The 20,380-nt window shown below is 40.7% G+C and overlaps 1 protein-coding gene across 2 annotated transcripts; it reads right to left on the bottom strand.

Annotated features, from left to right (window-relative positions):
• Positions 1–1,994: 1,994 nt before the first annotated feature.
• Positions 1,995–12,004, bottom strand: BIRC2 (baculoviral IAP repeat containing 2). Of its 2 annotated transcripts, none has more exons than XM_050333366.1 (9): positions 11,865–12,004; positions 8,416–10,488; positions 8,206–8,305; positions 7,184–7,262; positions 6,559–6,607; positions 5,360–5,602; positions 3,927–4,181; positions 3,725–3,766; positions 1,995–2,879 (listed from the first exon to the last, which is right to left on the bottom strand). In XM_050333366.1, exons 2-9 carry the CDS (start codon positions 9,287–9,289, stop codon positions 2,686–2,688), a joined length of 1,836 nt encoding a protein of 611 aa, XP_050189323.1. In that variant the 5' UTR covers positions 9,290–10,488; positions 11,865–12,004; the 3' UTR covers positions 1,995–2,685. The 2 variants fall into 2 exon arrangements, with proteins under 2 accessions (XP_050189323.1, XP_050189322.1); XM_050333365.1 differs by having other exon boundaries at positions 11,811–11,977.
• Between the last annotated feature and the right edge of the window lie 8,376 nt (positions 12,005–20,380).

The raw sequence follows: 20,380 nt of genomic DNA, 5'->3' as shown, positions 1-20,380 counted from the left end.
GGCTTCCTGGTCAATGCTTAAAAGCAAACAGAAGAGAAAGATAAGCATTCGGTCAAAAAAAAGAACACAAAAATTCAGGAAACTGCTAAATAATTACAATAAAACTTCATGGTACTTGCTTCCAAAAACACAGCTGCTATTTGAGAATCCTCTGTATCTTGCAGTATTGCAAACAAGTATCAGAAACTGCAACTGCTCCAGATCTGTTGCAGATATGATAAGCTTCATTCCAGCAAAGAAATTGCACGTTTATGGGTGCTGGGAGTATTGCCTTCTATCTTCCTCTTACAGCGAGTCTGACCACCGAACTCCAATGATACTAAAGTTCACATCCTCTACACCCCCTAAGCCATGCAAACACATGCTGTGAGCTCAAGATAAGCCATGGACCTGAAATTCTGAAATGTTGATGTCCAAGAATTTGAGCTGCTTGGTCAGCACAGCCGCAGAGGGTGCTTGTGGGAGGGTGGCTGTTTATTGCTGTTTAACCTAGTCAGAGCTCTGGAAAATGCTTTCAAAGAAGGAAGTGGACACAGAACAAAGTGTGAGCATGGTCAGCTGGTTCTGTCACTTGATCCTCTCCAAATAAAACACTAAGCAGACTGTTCTCCATGGTTTAACGTTTTGCCAGGGTCCTGTTTGCAATGTGCTACAGACAACTAGCTCAATTAGAGCTTTCTTGGAACAGTACTGAGGAGAGAGCATAACTGCTCACATGTACAGCACTATTGAGCAGGGCACCCACAGTCATTACAGAGGGTGTAGCAGAAAGCCATACCCTAGATTAGCCTTCGTGACAAAACTAGGTCAAAGAGTCTTACCCATTAGTTTCTAGATCAGGTTCTTCCACTTCTCAGAAAGTGATTCAGGTACCTAGATGCAGACAGGCACTGCTGTTTGAAGCTGCCCAGGACATTCAAAACACTGACCAACCAGGGCTTACAGGTATATTGCAGGTCCTGAGATACCCTCAGGCATCACAAATGACACTGAACACCTGAACCAGAGGGCTTCCTTTTAAATCCCTGTATCTCCTCTCATCTGATCTATATGTAGTTAACTGGAACATCTGAAAACTCTAACCCCTTACAGTTCTTAAAAAAAAAAGCATTGCTTAAAAAGTCTGCCTGCTACTATGTTTTTCTACCATGTTTTTCCCTATCCTCTTCCTTGTTCAGAAACAACACTTACCTGCTAACAATTCCACATTCTTCAGGTGAGCTTGGCCTATTCAGTTCCCCCTGCAGATTCATCTTAATCTGCAGAAAGTATACTTTTAAAGACATTTCAAAACCAGAAAAGCAAAAGTACATTAATCAGAGGTGTTTAAAATTACATGCTAGGTTTGAAACATTTACACTTTTAATAACAAAAATAAAGGGAAGATATGTACATGTAACAAAATTGGGCAAAAGTCTACAGTTCAAAGGATTACAGGAAGTCAATCTACAGTTCAAAGAATCCAGGTCTGAAGACTGAGAGGTCTGCACTCAGACACCAGACAAACCGGTTCCACCACTGCAGGATCTGATGCCGTTATCCTGGCAGTATTCTTCCACTATTTGACACGAAATCCTTGCAAAATACCTACAAACAGAGGTGTTCATAGGTATCTACCATGCAAGTCTAGGCATACAAAGTTGAAAAGGGTAAAGTAAGAGTCAGCTGGTAAGGGAATAGGAGTTCCTAGACTACCAGCTTATAAAACAACACTTCAGAGGGGGCTGGAAGATTCTACTGTTTAATTGCACAATCACTATAAAGTTCCAAACACAGAAAAATAGCTTTTACATTTAACCCTTAGCACAAAGACTGTAGAGCTACCTTCTGCCTCATTTTTGAGGTGATGAGGACCAGGATTTCTATCCTTTGAAAAATCAAGACAGAAGAAAGTACCAGATGCTGTTGGGGTTTTGGGGGGTTCTGTTTGTTCTTAAGTAAAGAGGGAATCACCAAGCAGCACAGAAGCTCACTTCAAAAATGAAAGACAGACAAATGGAATTAAGTTTTATTGTACCTTTGGACGCAAACCATCCCAAAATTTTGTCAGGAAAAGACAGTGTTCTAGTTACTGCAGTCTACGGGAAAAAGCCAACAACGGGAACAGAGTAAACAAACACTCCTTTGAGAAGTAGAAATATTTTAATTCAGTCTTCATATAAACTATTAGTAATATACATTACACAAGTATCAAGACATGAAAAAACTACTAAAATTCCTGCTGTTCCTGCAACAGTTAGCCTCTTTTCTCCTCAAGTCCAGAAGAAAGCCAAAACAGGAGTAGCCAAAGTTAATATTAATTATTAATAACAGCAATCTTAATATATTTCCTCACATCCACTTGGAGGAAACTCATGAGAAGAGTTGTGCCAAGCTCCATTTTAGGAACTCAAGCAAAAAGTTTTTTTATTCAAAGTGACACTAGTGTAACTACTTTCCCTATTCAGAAAGGAACACCACAAAAACCTCACCCTCATATTGATTTGGTTTTACGAACAGAAAGAGTCTTTGGCACCGAAGGCCTAGTGTGCTCATAATGATGACCCACTTTACTATTACACAACTGTGTTAGGTGGTTGATTAATGACCTTCTGTACCACAATTTTCCATTCTTAAGACACTGCTGGCTTAACCTTCAGCAACTGGAGGATGACAGGAACAAAGGCATTTTGCAACTTTCCCTCTTTACGAAAGAAATGTACGGACTGTACCCTTTATTGTCCCCCTGCAAATAGGGCATTTTCTAAGGGATGGTGCACATTCTTTGCATACCACTAAGTGACCACATGGAATAAAAACAATAGAAACTTCTTTGTCCATGCAAACTTTACACGTTCTTTCCTCTTGCAGTCTTCTTAATTGTTCTTCCATAGGCAAACCTGGAAAAAAGTAGTTAACTTTTTGTCAGCCTGAGTATGTGTATACATTATATCAAAATGTATTTAGAGGATAGCCATGCTCCATTTCACCCTTTATTTCTCCATCTGTATTCACTTAACATAGATGGCAGTAAGAAAATAAGAACATTTTCCAGAGCTCAGAAGTGGCATGCAAAGAACCAGTCTGTACTTTCCACTTCTGAGAGGTGACTGACAGCTCAGGGTTGGAGGCCAACCAGTGTTTACATTTTAGCAAATGCTGTACTTTTCTTGCTTGGATATCAGAAACACAGAGCACAGCCTGACTGGTGGAAATGAGCTATATCCAGGCTTGTAAGCCTTTCTGCAGTCTGTTAACAGATTAAACTACAGGACTAAGAACCAGAGCAAACTCAATCCCATGTCTGACAAGTGTTTATGTACCCAGCTGTTGTGTCAAGCTAGATCTCAGGACACACATAACCCACAATGGAAAAGCAGAGATGAACCCTGCTGTGGAATGCTAACCAACTATCCACTCTCCAGTCTTTACCAAATACCTGAATGAGAGCTTGTATCAAGATCAAGTCCAGCATGTGCTTCAACTGTTAAGCTCCAGAAAGCTCTACATCATATGGTGCAAAACCATATGTAAGGCACAGGATACAGCTTACAGTTGACAGACTTGCTTGCAAGTCTGCACATGCACTTAACTTTTGGTTAACTTTTTCAGTCCATTTTACTAAAGGAGAATTAGGGAGAGGGTAAAGCATAAAACCTACTTCTTAACCAAAGTTAAGTTTTTTTTTATGTTAGCTATTTGTTCCACAATACCCTTTAAGATAAGAAGGCAGAATTTAAGGTACCTGAAACATCTTCTGTGGGAATATACTTCATGTTCTTCTCCACTGAAACAGGAGAAAAAAATCCTTGTCATTTTACTAATCTATATTCAAACAGCATCTGTTTGATGCTGTAAGAGCATATGCTATAAGAGCTATAAAAGCACTGGTTAGACTTGTGTAAAATTGTATCTTTTACAAACGAAAGAAAACCAGAGAGACATACCAAATAAATCTTTGTAGAGCACAGGGTCACAATCTCGTAGACAGTTTCTGAATATGCTGGCTGCTTCATTTCCTTTCACTAAAATTGTATCTATCAGTTCCCTTGCTTGCAATGGTGTCTGAGTCTTCTGCTTAATAACATCATGCTCAGGTTCTGTTATCACTTTAGCTGATAGTAAACTCCCAAGGATTGGAAGTGTACATGTTAAACGTTGGAATAACGCCATTCGATTCTTGCGGATTAAGGATAAATCATCTGGAACATAAGGGAGATTAGATATTTGTTAGGAATACACTACTCCAAGGTGCACTTCTTTTTAACAATAATTGATACATTCTTTACACTCCATTTGAAATATTTACTTATTACACATCATTAATAAAGCCCTCAGTAAGTTTCAGTGGTATTCACATAACGAACAGACTTAAGAAAACAGCTTCTGAGCAGCTTCTGAGCCAAAGCCTTTTCACCCAAGAAACCTCCTGCTCCCATCTCTAGGTTAAATGATCTGGGGGGATCTTGTCTAACTAGCACACCAGCACATTCTCCAGAGAATTGCAAAGAAAAAACACCTCTGCATAATGCCAGTGCTAACTTATCGACAACCAACAGGTTAACTTTAGTCAGTGCAGGCAAAATCATGTCTGTACATAGTATAAAGCTCTTCTAAGAGGTGTCCAACAGAATTATGTACAAAAAAACCCCAGAACAACAGCACAACCAGACTCTGGAGTCTTCTTTAAGTCTACCACAAACAACAATAAAAAAATTTCCACTAGGATTTAATGCTGAATCCATCCATACTTTTTTGATAGAAATGAGACTAGGAAAGAAGCAGCCTGAATTCAATTTATAACTGAGAAGTTTCATCATGCTTCACAAGCTCAAAGCCAGAAGGATTTCTTTAGGTTGCAAAACTTCTGTGGTATTGAAGCTACAGGAAATCTTAAAGACATATCAAATAAACACTAAATTGCTGATGTACATGGGCTGAGTCAGACACAGTAATGCATATCTTTGGCCATCTTACAGAATCTGAATTTGTAGAAGCTTATGGTCTCTTCTAGGAGGTAGATATGATAGTTTACTGATTCAAGCAGCTTAAAGACTAGGTAAATTTGGGAAAAAATTAGTAGAGTGAGCCAACTATTTTATTAACAGCAATATAAAGGCACACAAGTGAAAATAAAAATGGCTTTGGAAAGAAGAAATAATTCTAAACCCCTTGGCCCCTGATATGAACCATTCTCCTAAAAGGGCATAAAACAATTCCCAGACTGGTAGTTCCATACAGATATCCTGACAATGCTTTTAGAGAACCTGATTCTAATAGCAATTAAACTAAATCACTAAGTGAATACAAACAAATTTAGAAAACCTATGCATATTACAAACCACTTCAAATTTCACTTTTATTTATGCCTTATAACTACCTGATGCCGCTTCTTCTAATTGTTTTTCTTTCTCTTCTTCAATCTTCTCATCTTCAGCAATGAGCAGATCAGACACAAGATCATTAACAGTCTTGTAGTTTTCTCCAGTTGCCAAGATTTTACTTTGCACTGTTTGCTTTATTAGCCTTCTACTGAATCCCATCTCCAAGGCAGCTTTAATAACAGGCGTGTTCATCATGATTGCATCTTCTGAATGACTCTCTCCAGGGCCAAAACGAATAACTAATCAAAGAGGAAAATCACCGTGTATAATATAAAGAATAAAATACCTATACAACCCAGAAGTCAGACACATCAACATTACCTAAACACATGAACACCTGGCGGTAAAAAGTTTCAGTGGTTAAATAGAATTTTTTAAAAGTAGTTTTAAAAATGGAAGCCAGTTGTTTAGTCATGGATTGAATCCAAGATAAACATCGATCCGTGTCAGGTCTTTGCTAAAATCTAGGATAATCCAGAGAAACCACTGAGAATTCCATTGTGTCTTAACAGCTTATACTTAGTAATTTCTAACTTCAGCCTTGAAAAAATTCTTGGGGGAATGGAGGGGGGGGTGGAAATCTGTTTATAGTACAAACAATTGCTCTATTCTAAGTCTTGATCAGTATTTTCCATTCAACTTAGTAAGCACCAGACACATGGGACTCCTACTCATTGTCCTCAACCAGCATGGACTAGAATAGCATAAACTCCTCCCAGAGGGTGAGTGGATTTTTTTCCACCATAACTGGAATCCAGCCCAGAAAGACTTCATTTTTATCAGCTTGTGCTACCTTCTTCTTTAACCACTGCTGCTCAACTCGGAGCATTTACCCAGCTATGTGCCTAAACATGGAATTGCATAACTGCATGGTCATGACACCCTCCAGCAATTGTTCCACCAAGTTCAATACTTGCTTTGCTTAGCTGAAACCCTGAAACTAAAAACCACAAATGCAGCAAGTGCCAAGCCTTCAAACCCACAAATTTTAATATGAGTTGCTAGCATGAAAATAAGGAAAATAAAAACCAAGATCTCTTAGAGGTTTTTCCTTGGACTTTATCCATACAACATCAAAACTACCTCACTTTTAGGGAACAAATGTAAGAATTGACTGTCCAAAGCTAATTTGCTTGTCAATCATTGAGTTTGCAAAATGCTGAGGAAGTTTAAAAACATGCTTTAATATACATACTTGGGGGATCAATGTTTTCATCTACAGGCGGCTCAGAGGTTGATAAGAGCTGTGGAACAGAAAAGAACTACATTAGTATCAAAATACTGCTTTTCCCTCTATGTACCTTTCTAACACATTCTTCCATCACAAACCACGCTAAGCCTTTTACCTGACTGGTACCCCTTAAATATTTTACATGCAGTTACACAAGTCTGCAAATTTGTGCAACTATATAATCAATATAAAGCTGGTGCTGACCACTTCCGTGAAGAGGAGTTTAGCATACTCTTGCCATAAGTATTACAGATAAAAATAATTCAGGCTGTCCATGACTGATTTCTGAAATAATAATTACTGAGCTGCATTATTCAATGACACATAATCAGAATTTCCCTCTCTTAACATAAAGGAGCTCATGCCTCATAGGACTTTTCCACAAGTAATCTGTAAAAGTTCAACTACTCGTTCAAGACTAGCCATGGTTCAGCACTGGTTTCTTGTATGTGATCATGAAGGGCATTTATCATGTTAGTAACCTAGGGGAAACATACGCAGAAATCAGGCAGAAGGATGGACCAAACTCACAAAAAGGACACAGCACTCTTCAACAAGGGAAAAGCAAAGTTACAGAACAGTAGTTTACCTGTTCAAGGAGATGGGGGAATCTGGCCTGAATTTGACTTACAAACTCTCTTCCTTTTACACGAAGCAGATACTCACATCTGTAAAATTGACATATCAAATTATAAAAAATACAGAAGATACCGTGTCAGCATCACTACAAGTGGAGTGATAAACTTTTCTATCTTGCATCTTACCATTCTTATCTCCTACTCAAATCATTCAAAATAATTTAACAAAATTTAACGCCACTATCAAAGCCAGATCCACTTCACTAATGCAGTTTTATCTCCTCAATACTTTTACTGACAGGCTTAACACAGTAAGAAACAAAGGTGTCATTTAACCCTACACACATCACGTAGTCCAACAATAGTTGGTAAGTTGCCCACAAAAGTCTAGCTGGAGATCTAATACAAGAAGAACTGTAATTAGCTTTCCTGAAATTAAGTGCAGCTATTTCTGTCATGAATGTAGGTGGCAATTTTCACAGGCACAGACAGTAATTAGGTATGCAATTGCCATTTAATTATGGGTGACATTAAAAAGTTATTTCTGTTATTTTTCCAATAAAGACATATTAAACAGCCACTGAAACCTTCCTCACAAGCCCTTCCACGTGTAGGAAACTAAACTGCATGAGCAGAAAAACTGCTTCAAGAGCATTCAGCATGGGCACAGAACTAGAACAAATGAGTTAAACATACTTCATTTCTCAACAGCCTGTGCTCTCCCCAGTCTGCTTGCTGACTGCTTCTCTTAGACAAATATACTCATTAACAATGCAGTCTCACTTGCTAATAGTGATTTAGGGATACACATGGCTCTTAATTACAAGGTGGAAAGCATTATATACCACGTTTAATGAAGAAATGTTTTAATTAAGCCCTCCTTAGCACTTCAGAGCTTTTAAATACACATGAAATACATCCAAAAGAAAGAGTGAATTTGTACATCATACGGTGAAGTTAAACAGTACATACCTGACAAAATTAGAAGCATTTAAGAACATGAACAAATTATGATAAAGATATTGCAAATTACCTTGGAAACCACTTTGCATGCTCAATCCATGGATCATCTCCAGATTCCCAGCACCTTAACCCACCATCACAGCAAAAACACTTGACATCATCATTGCGCCCTTTAAAAAAAGAACAAGGCAAAATATCTAGCAAACACTCACACAATTTACGTTAAAGTAAATGCTGACATAGCTGCATGAATAAAACTGGAGCAGTCTGGTTTTCTTACCTACATAGTAAAAGCCAGCATCCGCAAGCTGTTCGGGCTGAACTGGAATTCTGGTTGGCCAATTGATGAATGTTTTAACACGTGCCTCATGGGTTTGCATGCTCACATTTGAAACATTGAAACTTGGCTGGTCTCGAGTGAGGTTTTCCACAAAAGAACAGTTTGGATAGTGTCTCCGGTGCTCTGACACAGCATTATCTTTCGGTTCCCAGTTACACAGCTGACCACCACAGGTAAAACAAGCAACTTTGTCTGCTGTCCCCAGGTAATAAAGTCCGGCCTTTGCCAGATCAGTGGGTGAGAGAAACGTCAGTGGCCATGAGTGAAAGGTGCGTAGCCTAGCCTCTTCTGTACTCATAGAAGGATTGTAAAGCTTATGTCTCAAGAATGAAAGGTCTTCAGCTGCCCTAGTAGTTACTGGGTCTTGAGGAAAACTGGAAAAAGAGCCACTGAAATATCCAACTTGTTCTGAACTTGGAGAAAGTGTTATGGAACGTAGAGATGGTGAGAGACTGTTTGCAACTGAAGGCAAAAAGGCAGAATGAGGCGACAGTCCGAGGTTGTTAACTGAAAGCATGCTTTGAACAAAACTGCAGCCAGGATACAGCTGTTTATGTTTTTCCATAGCATTATCTCCTGGTTGCCAGTTATCCAGTGTTAAGCCACAACTGAAACACTTAACTTTATCCTGCACACCAGTGTAATAAAACCCAGCCCGGGCAAGACTCCGTTCTGATACCGGCATGTTAAGGGGGAAAGTAGAAAACGTTGACATTCTGTAGAGTTCACAGGACAGGTCATACTTCAGTTCACCACACACAGCACTTTGCCTCATGATGTTAGCCAAGAAAGGGCTATCTTCCACTATATTCATAATGGACTGTTTTTGGAAAAATGGGACAAGTCTTCCTCTGGGAGGTAGTTGTGTGCACGAAAGGCAATTTGGAATAACCCCCACCTGTACAAAATCAATAAATACTTTAATGTGTAACTTCAAATGAGCATGTGAATAGAATCTGCCTCATGATTAACAGCCTTTTAACGTTTGGGAAGTTCTTATAGTTTAGTTTACAAAACTGCTTTCAGTGCAAAAGCTGCCCCGTCCCATTTGAACACTTGAAGAAAGCATGCTGAAAAGGAATTTCCCTTGAATCATATAAACATCACATGCTTTCCTTCTTCTGCGTATCTGGGAGAGCAGTACCAATTTGTCAGGCTAGTGGAGGTGGGATCAAAACAGAAAAAACCTCAAAAGGGTTTACTAATCCTTTGTCAATAAAGAAACTAAAATGGGGGGCAACTAAAACAACATTGTTCTTATCCAGAACGTATGTCAAGTGATTTAAGAAGTAGATTTCACCCTAGACAGCTGATAAATATGTAGCTTATACACACGTATAGATTTTAGTTTGAAAACCTCATTAGGAACCTGAAAAGTAGGGTTTATCAAGTTCAAAGGGCATACAAAATATAGAGACCCTGAACTGACATTACTGAACTGATCCGGTATATTTGCGACTACTGGCTCCCAAGAAAACCTCTGCATATTGTTGTAACAAGTTGTTAAGACTAAAGAAGTTAGTCTATACACAACTCCACATGTATTGAATATTCAGCTATTAGAGAAAAAAATCCTACACACCGTCTCTGACAAGGATGAACTCTCTCTATTAAAAATCTGGGATAGCCCCAGCTTTTCTGTCTACAACACTGTCAGCACTGAATTAAAAGATCATTTCAGTTTTAACCTGGTGCCTGAGTTACAAGTACAGAGTTATCAAATTCAACATAAATTAATTGCCTTGTGTTGGGACATTCTGATGTTTTATACAGTTGAATTAAATTTTTTCTGCATGCCATGTTTATGGCAGAGTAAACAGAACCCTCAGATTAAAAAAAAATAATAAAATTGATGCCTTAGTTTCTTTATTTCTGCACAGAACTACCTCCCAGAGTTCAGACTGAAGTCCCTTCTAAGGTGTCTACGCCTCCATATTGATATTGACTGTTCTCAAGAAGAAATTGTAAGTATCTGTAGTTTCAATCATTTAATTCTTTTGGGTGGAACAAAATCTGTAAGAAAGAAAAAGAGGAATGTTTCAACATATACAAAATTACGTGCATGCAATGTCTATGCAAACAGAAATTACACAAATTGAAACAACGTAAGATTTTTTGTAATCACAGAATGTTAAGAGTTGGAACGGGCCTTAAAGATCATCTAGTCCAAATCCCCCCTGCCATAGGCAAGGACACCTCCCATTAGACCAGGTTGCTCAGAGCCACATCTAACCTGGCCTTAAACACTGACAGGGGTGGGGTGTCCACAATGTCCCTGGGAAGCCTGTTTCAGTGTCTCACCACTCTCAAAATAAAGAATTTCTGCCTAATATCTAACCTAAATTTCCCCTCTTTCAATTTGTACCCACTACTCCTCGCCCTACCACTACAGTTCCTGACAGAACCTCTGGCCTCCCTGAAGGCTCCCTTCAGATACTGGAAAAGCTGCTTTGCTATGCAACCTCCTCTTCTCTAGACTGAACAGCCCCAGCTTTCTCAGCCTGTGTCATTTTAGCTAGAAAGTTTCAGGAAGTCAACTTTACACTGTGATATGAAGTGGATTTTACACAATTTCCCTGTTACTGACACATATGCAAAACTCTTTAATCCACAAGCAGGATTTTTCTGGTAGATGGATTACATCAGGCTGCTTAATCACCAGCTGTACAATTAAGGGTAAGATCCTGTACTAAAGTTGCAACCATTTAAATTGGTTTAAGCTTGCAGCTTCTCAAACAGTGAAGGTGCAGTTTTACAACACTGACTTAAGGAAGTCTGGAATTTTTAATTTACGTAAAGCCAATTATATTTGAAACACAGGACATCAGCAAAACTGAACTTCACCAAAAATTCTGGTAAGGCCAAATACAAAGTTTTTATGTATGTATATGTGAATAAACACAAAATTATACATTTATAATTTGGTATGGAGTATCAATTCCTAAGAAGGAATTGATTCCTATAATAGTCTGGTATGGAGTATCAATTCCTAAGAAGTTCTTCCAGGAAAGGTTCAAAACAGTCACGATGACACAGCACTACGAACACAGTCCCCTGCGCTACGGGCACAGATCTGGAGCCCCAGACGGCGGGGTCTGTCCGCGGCCGCAGCCCCGGCAGCCACAGCCCCATGCGCCCCGTCCCTCCCCGCGGGGCCCGAGCGGATCCAGCGGGGCTGCCCTGCTCCCCTCCACGGCCTGGGGCGGCACAGGACCCTCAGCCGCCCCGGGGCTCCTCTGCCACACCGGGGACGGGGACAGGGACGGGCGCAGCCTCCCACCTCCCTCCCGGCAGGGCCCGGTCCCGCCCGCCCCCCGCCCCGTCCCAGTACTCACGGCCTCCGGGCGGGCCCTGCAGCGCGCCCCAGCGCCCCAGCCTATATGCGGTACCTGGCAGGGAGCGGGGCAAGAGGAGCCCCTGACCGGCACCACCCCGCCCTGGAAACTCCGGCAGCGGCGTCGCACCGGGAAGTCCCGGCGGCCGCCGGGCGCAGGCGGGGCCGGACGGGGCCCTGCCCTTCCCCTTCCCCCGGCGAGGCAGCGAGCGCCGCCGGGCGGCGGGAGCGGCCCGCGGGACTGCGGGGGGCTCTCGGCGCGGGGGCGGCGCTCGGTGGGGTCGCTGTGCGGAGCGGGAGGCCCCGGCCCCCTGACAGCACCAGGGACATTGGGTACTTTCCTCCCGGCCGGCGGGGAAACCCGCCCGCGGAACGTGCTTTCCTTGGCGGGGATTTCCAGCTCGGCCGGCGCGGCAGCGGGAAGGGGAGCGGCCGGGGGATGGGGGGGCAGCGCCTCTGGCAGCGGCCCAGGCTCGGCACCACGGCCTCCATACACACCCCCGCCGTCCCGAGCGGATGGCCAGGACGGGGCTCGCCCCAGACCCCGCAGTTTCTTTCACCTCTGCTCCTTGACACCGGTGTCAAGCTCGGCCGCATTTCCTAATATAGGCAGCTCTGCAGCCTGCGAGAGGAGGAACAACGTGACGGGCGAAAGACTCCAGTCACTGAAAGTCACAGAGAAAGAACAAGAGGAAGACAAAATAAGACGATAAATTTCCACTGGAAGGGTTTACGGCAGTGCCTCTGCGTAAAGAAATCTGAAAAACTTCCACGGTGGCCTTTTGGTCAAAATCTCCCGGCACAGTTATGGCCTGGCATTTCCTATGAAGACACAGCAGATAAAAGATTTTTAAAAGCCCCCTTTTGGGACAACAGAATGATAGTAGGGTGTTTGCACAACTGAGAAGTGAAGAGTAAAAATAAAGGAAGTCTGATAGAGCATTATGACACTAGTGAGTAATTTTCTGTAACAGAGTTCCAGTAAGATGAGTGTACAAGAGATTCATTCATATATTTTCTAAAACTGTTACAAATTTCCTGTCATATGTGATGACATCTGTCATATATAACAATACTATCACATTTGAACCATCTAGCTGTGGTAGCAGCTAGTACAGTACAGCTGCTACTGTTACACCATTTAATATCACATAATGATAGACATAGAAACATTGGTGTTTCAGCAGTTGCACAAAAAAAAAAAAAAAAGGTCAAAAACTTTAAAATGGTTGTCAGATCTCTGATACGTCGTTTTAAGGAAGTTGCTTACACGGAAGTCAAGGTTCAAAAAACTATCTGAAGAGTGATGGGGTGTGGTATTTAGTTTTATTTGACATAGGGAACTATTTAATGTCACATAAGGAACTGAGCTCCATATTTGTACATGCATGAGCTTAAAGATTTACTTTGACAGGTTATCTCCAGTTTTGGGACTTCAAACAGGACTCCCCAAATGAAGTTACATTGAATGTATTGTAAGATTCTCGACTTTTTACCGTACATACTCCCAAGCCTAGTTAATCCAGTGTTCCTCCTTAACTCTGCTGCATCCCTCCCTCCCTTATGCCACTCCACCCCCAGCCACTATCTGCCCTTGTCCCTCTGTACCCTTCAGCCTCCTGCTAATCTGGCAATATAAACTGCTATTTCCTCCACTCCCAGGCCTCAAGGCAAGAGGTTTCAGGTTCTCCCTTTCTGCTTGGCAGCCTCATGTCACAATGAGGAGGAAGGGAGGGGAGGAACTATGAAGTGGGTTGAAATGCTTGTGATAGCAGAAAAAGAGGTGGTAGCTGCCCTGAGCTGTCAAGCTCTTTCAGCTTGCTTTGCCTCTTTCAGTATAGTAGCAGCTCCCCCACTTCTCCAGTCCCAGCAATTCATTTGCTTTTTCTGAGAAAGAGATAAGAAGGAACTTCTCTCACTTAGCTGCAGTGATGTCCCCAAAGGACATGATGTAAGAATGTAACTAAAGGGCTGAAATTCCCGAGGAACAATGCATATTCTGTGTATGGCTTCAGCCTGGGACCAGGGTAACTTCAGAAGCAGAACAAGAGGACAGCAGTGGTGTTTAAGCCCTACCCAAGCAAAATGAAGGCTTTGGTTCTCTGTAAGTTCTCAGTGACATCACAAGGACTGTTCCCTATTCCAGCCATTTCACCAGCTGCAGGAAGCTTTCAAGATCACAATCTTGACCTAAAACCCAGTAGCATTGATAAACTGAAACAAGGCCTTCTACTTGGTAGACTTTTAGCTCTGGAGAGGGGGAAGAAGGCGGCCTTCAGACAAAGCTGTCCTCAAACAAAGGAAACTGCTTTCATAAGGAGTCCCATCTAATCACAGAGGTCAAAGTGCTAATAAGAGTGTGGTTGCCACATTACCAGGGTTTATGAGAATAAACTTAATGGCAGTGTTGGCTGAAACAGCAGAGGTGATAGAGCAAATTTCTGGAGGTGGAAGGCAGTGCCCCTGCAGCCTGAGTGCATTATCAATGCCACATCCATCAAGTAAAACAGACAGCCCCTGAAGTACTTGATGTAACTGCAAGTCCAGAAGTCTTCTCTGAGAGGCCTGACAAATTTCAGTCTCCCCAAGCTGTCACCCTTCTCCGATGCCTTCTCCTGTTTACCATCTTCCACAATGTTAAAACATCTGGCCTTAGTCATGCCTCTGTAATGTACCTTTAAATATTGAGAGGAGAGAGGGAGAAAACACACTGTTATTTGCCTTTTCCATTGCTACTGCTCTTCTGTCCCATAAGTTACAGAAACGATATTATTACCTAGTTTCTCACCACTATAAGTAAATGTCAGAATATCTTGCTAGGATTTCAACCTTACCAATTACAGATGCACCACCTTAACAATCTGACATGCACAATGTTTAAGCACAACTTTTATCGTAGGTGTTTTCTGGAGTTACAACTAGCTCAAAGTTGCAAAATAATCTTGTCAATGCTATCTGCAGTTTCAGCAATACTGCTCCGGTCCTTAAACCTAGCTAAGAACATAACCTGTTTTTTGTCTTAGGGACAAACATTCAGTTGGGTGAAGAAAAAGTACTCCACAAAACATTAAATGTATTACTTCAACTGTATCTACAGCCTGACTGGCTGTTGATATATAGCAGTAACAAAAAATATCTTCATTCCAAACTGCTTTTAGGAGTAGGAAATTTGGCGTTTCTCCAAGGCCCCAAAAGGCTTCACGGGGAAGCCATGCAACTCAACTAGTGAACTGAGAGATAGAGGGAGACTCCCGTACCAGCTCTCCCACAAACCTAAACCCACCTATAAAACCTGTATTAAAACATAAAACCAGATATAACTGGCTAGTGCCCACATTTTTCAGCTTCCCAAAGGTATCAAATGCCTCCATGGAACATGATCTACTTATTCTGAATTATTGAGTGTTAGTTTCTTTGCAAGCATCAACCCCCGTTCCAGCAGCAAGGAGGTAGGTTTCGTCAATTAAACTGATCTAAGATGGTGATTAACATTCCACAAAAAACTACTGAATTAATTTTCTTTGGAAGATGTGGCTCATCAGCTCCTTGAGGACACAAGAGGAAGATAATGATGAGAGAAATAGAAAAAAAGTAGATAGTAAGGAAAACTTGGGAAAAGCCAGCTTAAGGCAGAAAAATACTAACTCTAGATAAGGTGGCACTACCTATCAAATGAAGCCAAGTCCCAAGAGCAGAGGGACAGAGTAGTTCTGACATCCTGTAAACAGGAGATCAGATAAACTATGTTTTGTTAATCTAGGTGGGTGCAAACTGCCCACTTTGTTTTGACTAAACACAGCAACAGGGCACCTACATCTAGATCAGCAATAATGATTACTTTTTTCTTTTTTTAAATGAGAACTTTTAAATTGCAATTGAGCATATAGCAAAAAAGGAAGTATAAACCTCACAAGGAACAAATATAATATCTAGACCTTAAGGGCATCCATGACTCATTATAATAACTCAAAATGTTCAAGAATAAAAAAACCAAAACCCAGAGTGTACATCTTTCTGCTCTCTTTCTGAAGGTCAGTACATTCACAATCTGCAAAGTTTCCATTCCCTTTGCAGTCAGACAGTTTTGTTTTCCACATCCTCCTACGCAAAGGATCACGAGTACAAAAGTTAAAGTTTACCTTAATCACTTGTGGATTTTCTCACATTTAGTGCTCAGATAAATTCTCCCATTAGCCATGAATAGTCTCAAGAATGAATCAAAGTCACACTGAGTAAGCTGAGGCTTTTAAATCAGTCAGAAACTATCTTTGATTAATATTCACTTGGAAGATAAAAAATAGAATGACTTGCAGGAAGATCTTGGTAAATGCTGAGTTCAATTATCTTTCTAGATTTGAGAATCTGATCACTTTTCCAAGTTTTATTGTCTGCTTCTAGGGACACCCATTTTGTTCTCCTGGTGATATAATAAACATTACATTTAACAGGAGATAGAGGCATGAAAAATGCCAAAGAAGAGATGACTGGATTAAAATGAACCACATTTAGGTGGAAAGAGGACCACCTATATATCAAGGAAATCAAAAGGCTTCAATTCAACTGCATCAAACTGTGTAAATTCAGAGCTCCACATTCCTGGTTCTTCCAAAAGAGCTGCCTTTCTAAACAGCAGGTTGTCTGCTTTGACTCCAAGTTACTTCCTTCTGTCAGAGTATGAAAATTTCTCTAGATCTAATTTCCCTCATTTATTCTCCATCATCTCTCTGTGGATTTTAGATCCTTCCTAAGGTGTTCAATTTGCTTTAGTTGAACCAGGTGTTGCTGTTCGTGTTCTTGAGGAATCTTTTATTCAAACTAAATTTTCAGTACTCCTTCAATTGAAAGACAATCAGATGTGACATTGTTTAATTTCCTAAGGACTACACTGGACGTTTATTAGGTTCAGGAAGATACAAGTGGTTTGTGGATCATGCTAAATGCGATTACCTCACACTTTACCTAGAAAATGGGTCATTGCCTTGACAAAGTGCTCTTTTTTAAAGGCCATCTACCTCAGAAATTAAGTCATCTTTTTAGAGGTTACAGATACAAGGTGAAGTTTCGCAAAGTATCTATATCACAGTTTCGAATGGCATGTAAGCACGTGGGAATTCACTAACTCCCGAAAACCCACATGCAAAGAGGAGCTTAAGTCTTCTGTTGCCACATGCAAAATAAGGCCCTAATTCTGTAAGCAAAACCAGAAATCTGAGCTCTGTGCCTGAGTTTCCAATGCACCTAACGGGGAACTGATCTATTATTTACAGCAAAACAAAACAAAACACAACCACCCTTGTGCAAACTGAACAAGTCTTAAATCAGCTCTACTTGAACAGTGATGGCACAAGCGGTTGTAGCAGTCACAGGGTTCAATGACAGGAGCAGGGGCTGCTTAGGTTAATCCCACTGCCAAATGGCAGTAAAGCTGCAGTCTGAGAGAAGCTGGACTTTCCCTTTTTGTATCCTGCTGCACAACACTATGTTTCTAAAGAGTATATTGAGAGATAAGACAAATCATAGTTGTACTGAAAACCCTTTGACTTCTTAGGACTCAGAGGAGTAAATTAAAAAAAGTAATGTAATATGCACTATTGAAAAAAAAAGCTTCCTTTAGATTTTACATTAAATTTGTCATATTTTCATAAGAATATATTAGAGGGAAAACATAGACAAAACAGAAGAAGGACGATGAGCCTTTGATAAGGGGTTAAGCTAATATTTTCTGGCTAGCAGCTACCAATTGAATATTAACCTACATACCAATACCCACTGGATGCACATAAAGGGAGGAGGTTCATGGGAGGAGCAACCAGTGCTAATTGAGTGAATATAAATGAATTTAATGAAAAGGTTAGTAGACTGGATTTCCAGCTTCAGGAATTTGCTGTCAAATTTTGACAGATTTGCTCTTAAATTGTTCAAACAATTGAAAAGTTATAGGGGTAGAGGGGACAGACAGATACAATCTTATACAAAAATGATTGCATAAATGAGATGCCAAAATCAGGCTAAAAACCCCACGCTATATGTCATGCTGAATACTCACTTGTTAGGGTTTTTTTGTGGAGTAGGAAGGAAAACTGCTTTGTTCCTGGTGCACTCATTTAGAAGGACCACCTCAGACTTGGAAAACAAAGAACGTACTGACAGGGCTTAATTTAGCATCAACCAGTGGCTGCACTGACCTAAAATCCATCTATCTCAGTACCAGCCAGTACCAGACATCCCTGACATCAGCTAATCTGTTTATATAATGAAAGGCATCTCAACCTTTATTACAATAATCTGGGCCTATCGTCTGAAGTTCAGTGTTATTAATTGTGATAATACCAAAGGATCACTTCAGTCCTCATTTTATGAACAAATATTTTTGGGGAAAAAATCGAAGTATTCTTGGGCCAGGAATTCAGAGTGGCAGCAAACACAGCTGGCTCGGGAAGCAGGAGCTAGATGCTGAGTTCATTACCCCACAGTGCTGCTGAGACAGGATACAGCAGCTTTGGAGAAGCAAAGGGTCCTTTGTTTCTCTATTGAGTAATTTCAGCAAAGAAAGACCATTTTCAGCTGAAAAAGCAGTGTCCTAAAGATAACTGAGATCAAAGAATGAGAAGAGAAAGGACAAAGATGGGTTCTCCCATCCTTCCATTAAGCAAGATAAAAGAAACAAAGTATCCCATTCCCAAAACATACAAGCAATAAGAATATGTCTTCAACAAAAAGAAAAAAGCTGGTAAAATATGCTTGTACAGCATCTGGAAAATTAAGCCCCAGTCTCTGAGGCTTTAAGTCATTACTTTAAAAAACATGATTTTTATAAGTTGACATGAGATGGATTTTATCCGGCTCTGAGAGCAAAGCACATATTTAAAAAAGACACGACCAGCAGTTCTGAGATTCAAGGTGCTTCAGGCTTGGGAATAGTGGAGATTAAATTACCATCTAAGGTCTGGCACAGAACTCTCAATATCCAATGTGTTGAAGCCTTAAGCACACAGCATCATTTATAGCACCACCATTAAGAAGTACAAATGCAAGGGGCTCAGTAAAGTACCAGTGCCTTGGGTCTTGATACTGGCCTCTTGCTTATGACTTCCTTAGTTTGATTTTAAAGGAAGTTAACTTTTATCCTGTCTCAAAGCTCTTCCTAATACAGTTTTGAATGGACATCTAACTAGGAACCTGGCTTGTGTCTGAACTTTGTCAAACAAATGCTTCAGGTCTCCAGAACACTGTCTCCTTCACTTCGCTACACAGTTATGAGAACAAAATAAGCTACTGTGAGAACATTTCCAAAACTAAGCAGGTTATCATCTTCCTCTGATAGCATATACAAGAGTTTGGCATTGACCCAGGACTCTAGGAGTTTCTGTTTTCTGTGATTCTGTTTTTCTTACTTGGAAACAATAGTGGTATTCATGCCTGGGCAGTTCATGAGGTTACTGCTTCTGAAGCTGCATTTCTCAACTCACAGCAACTGCTTTAAAAAATGCAGCAGATTTCAGACCTCAGTGTACCCACAGTGATTTCCCTTCTGCTGGATCCTATAGGGTAATTAAAAAAATATTTCTTTTAAAATGGAACATTGCATGTACATACGAAGCTGCTCAGTCCTGCATCCAAACGTAAACCTACGGACCAAAGCTTTGTAGACTGAAATGCTTACACATTGTAAGTGCTATTCTTCTGTTTCTCTCCTTTCAAATCTCTCTTTTCCCCTCCAGTCACTTCCTTTCTAGCCACTGCTAATCTCCTGCACACAGAAAATTTATACAATATCCTGTTTGTCAAACGTTGTTTTGTCCCTTTAGTTATTACACACAAGTACTCTTCAGCTGACAAGTTGTCAGCTACATTGTTTGCAGGTTGTCAGGCCTCCCACATTACAGTATACTTGCCCAGCCCCAGCGAGAAAGACTATGGCTTTTTCACAGACAAAGATAAGCCAAAAAATTCACTGCAAACCAATTTCTTCCATTTAATAAATAGTTGAACAAAAGACAAGCCTCTGCAAAGTGATGTGTGTTTGTCTTCTGTATTATAACACTATGGCAGGCACTATGGTGAGCTATAGAAGGCAGGCATGCTACAGCAACTCTGAAAACAAAAAGAGCTGCTGACCAACAAAACTCTTGGGAAACACCAAAGAAGGGTGCAGAATTTGAATGTCAGGAAAGAGGGGGACAAAGGTTACAATGACGCAACTGGCAAGAGAGAATCATCTAGGGCTATAGGATAGATATCTATATCAGAGCTGGTCAGTCTTTATAGTTAAATGAAAAGAAAAACATGCCTTTAGGATGTGTTTTTGTATTAAATCGTAAAACAGACATTTAAAATGGATTACATGCACCACCCCACAGTGCCTTTTTCTCTCTGTTAATTTCTAAGGAGATGAGAATTTTAAGGCCCTAGCGAGGTTGTTCTGAGGCTACTAGGACAAATAACAAAAAGCAAACCTGTTTTTAATCTCACGTTTTTGTAACATCATTAGGAGGCTATCGTAACTATAATCAGTGGACAAGGGAAAGTGATAAATGAGTTCATGGTTGCTCTACATATACATATGTTTTA

Source organism: Myiozetetes cayanensis, unplaced genomic scaffold (genome assembly GCF_022539395.1).
Source record: "Myiozetetes cayanensis isolate MyiCay16 unplaced genomic scaffold, myiCay2020 scf5-8, whole genome shotgun sequence".
Taxonomy (NCBI): domain Eukaryota; kingdom Metazoa; phylum Chordata; class Aves; order Passeriformes; family Tyrannidae; genus Myiozetetes; species Myiozetetes cayanensis.
The sequence above is the reverse complement of the archived record's forward strand: the minus strand, read 5'-3'. Positions and strand labels throughout refer to the sequence as shown.

Excerpts from the sequence above, each read along its gene's own strand:
- BIRC2 (XM_050333366.1), bottom strand. The coding sequence starts at position 9,289 with ATGAATATAGTGGAAGATAGCCCTTTCTTGGCTAACATCATGAGGCAA. Across the intron at positions 6,608-7,183 it reads TCCCCCATCTCCTTGAACAG|CTCTTATCAACCTCTGAGCC; the intron begins GTAAACTACTGT and ends TCTGTTCCACAG. Across the intron at positions 2,880-3,724 it reads TCCCACAGAAGATGTTTCAG|GTTTGCCTATGGAAGAACAA; the intron begins GTACCTTAAATT and ends ACTTTTTTCCAG.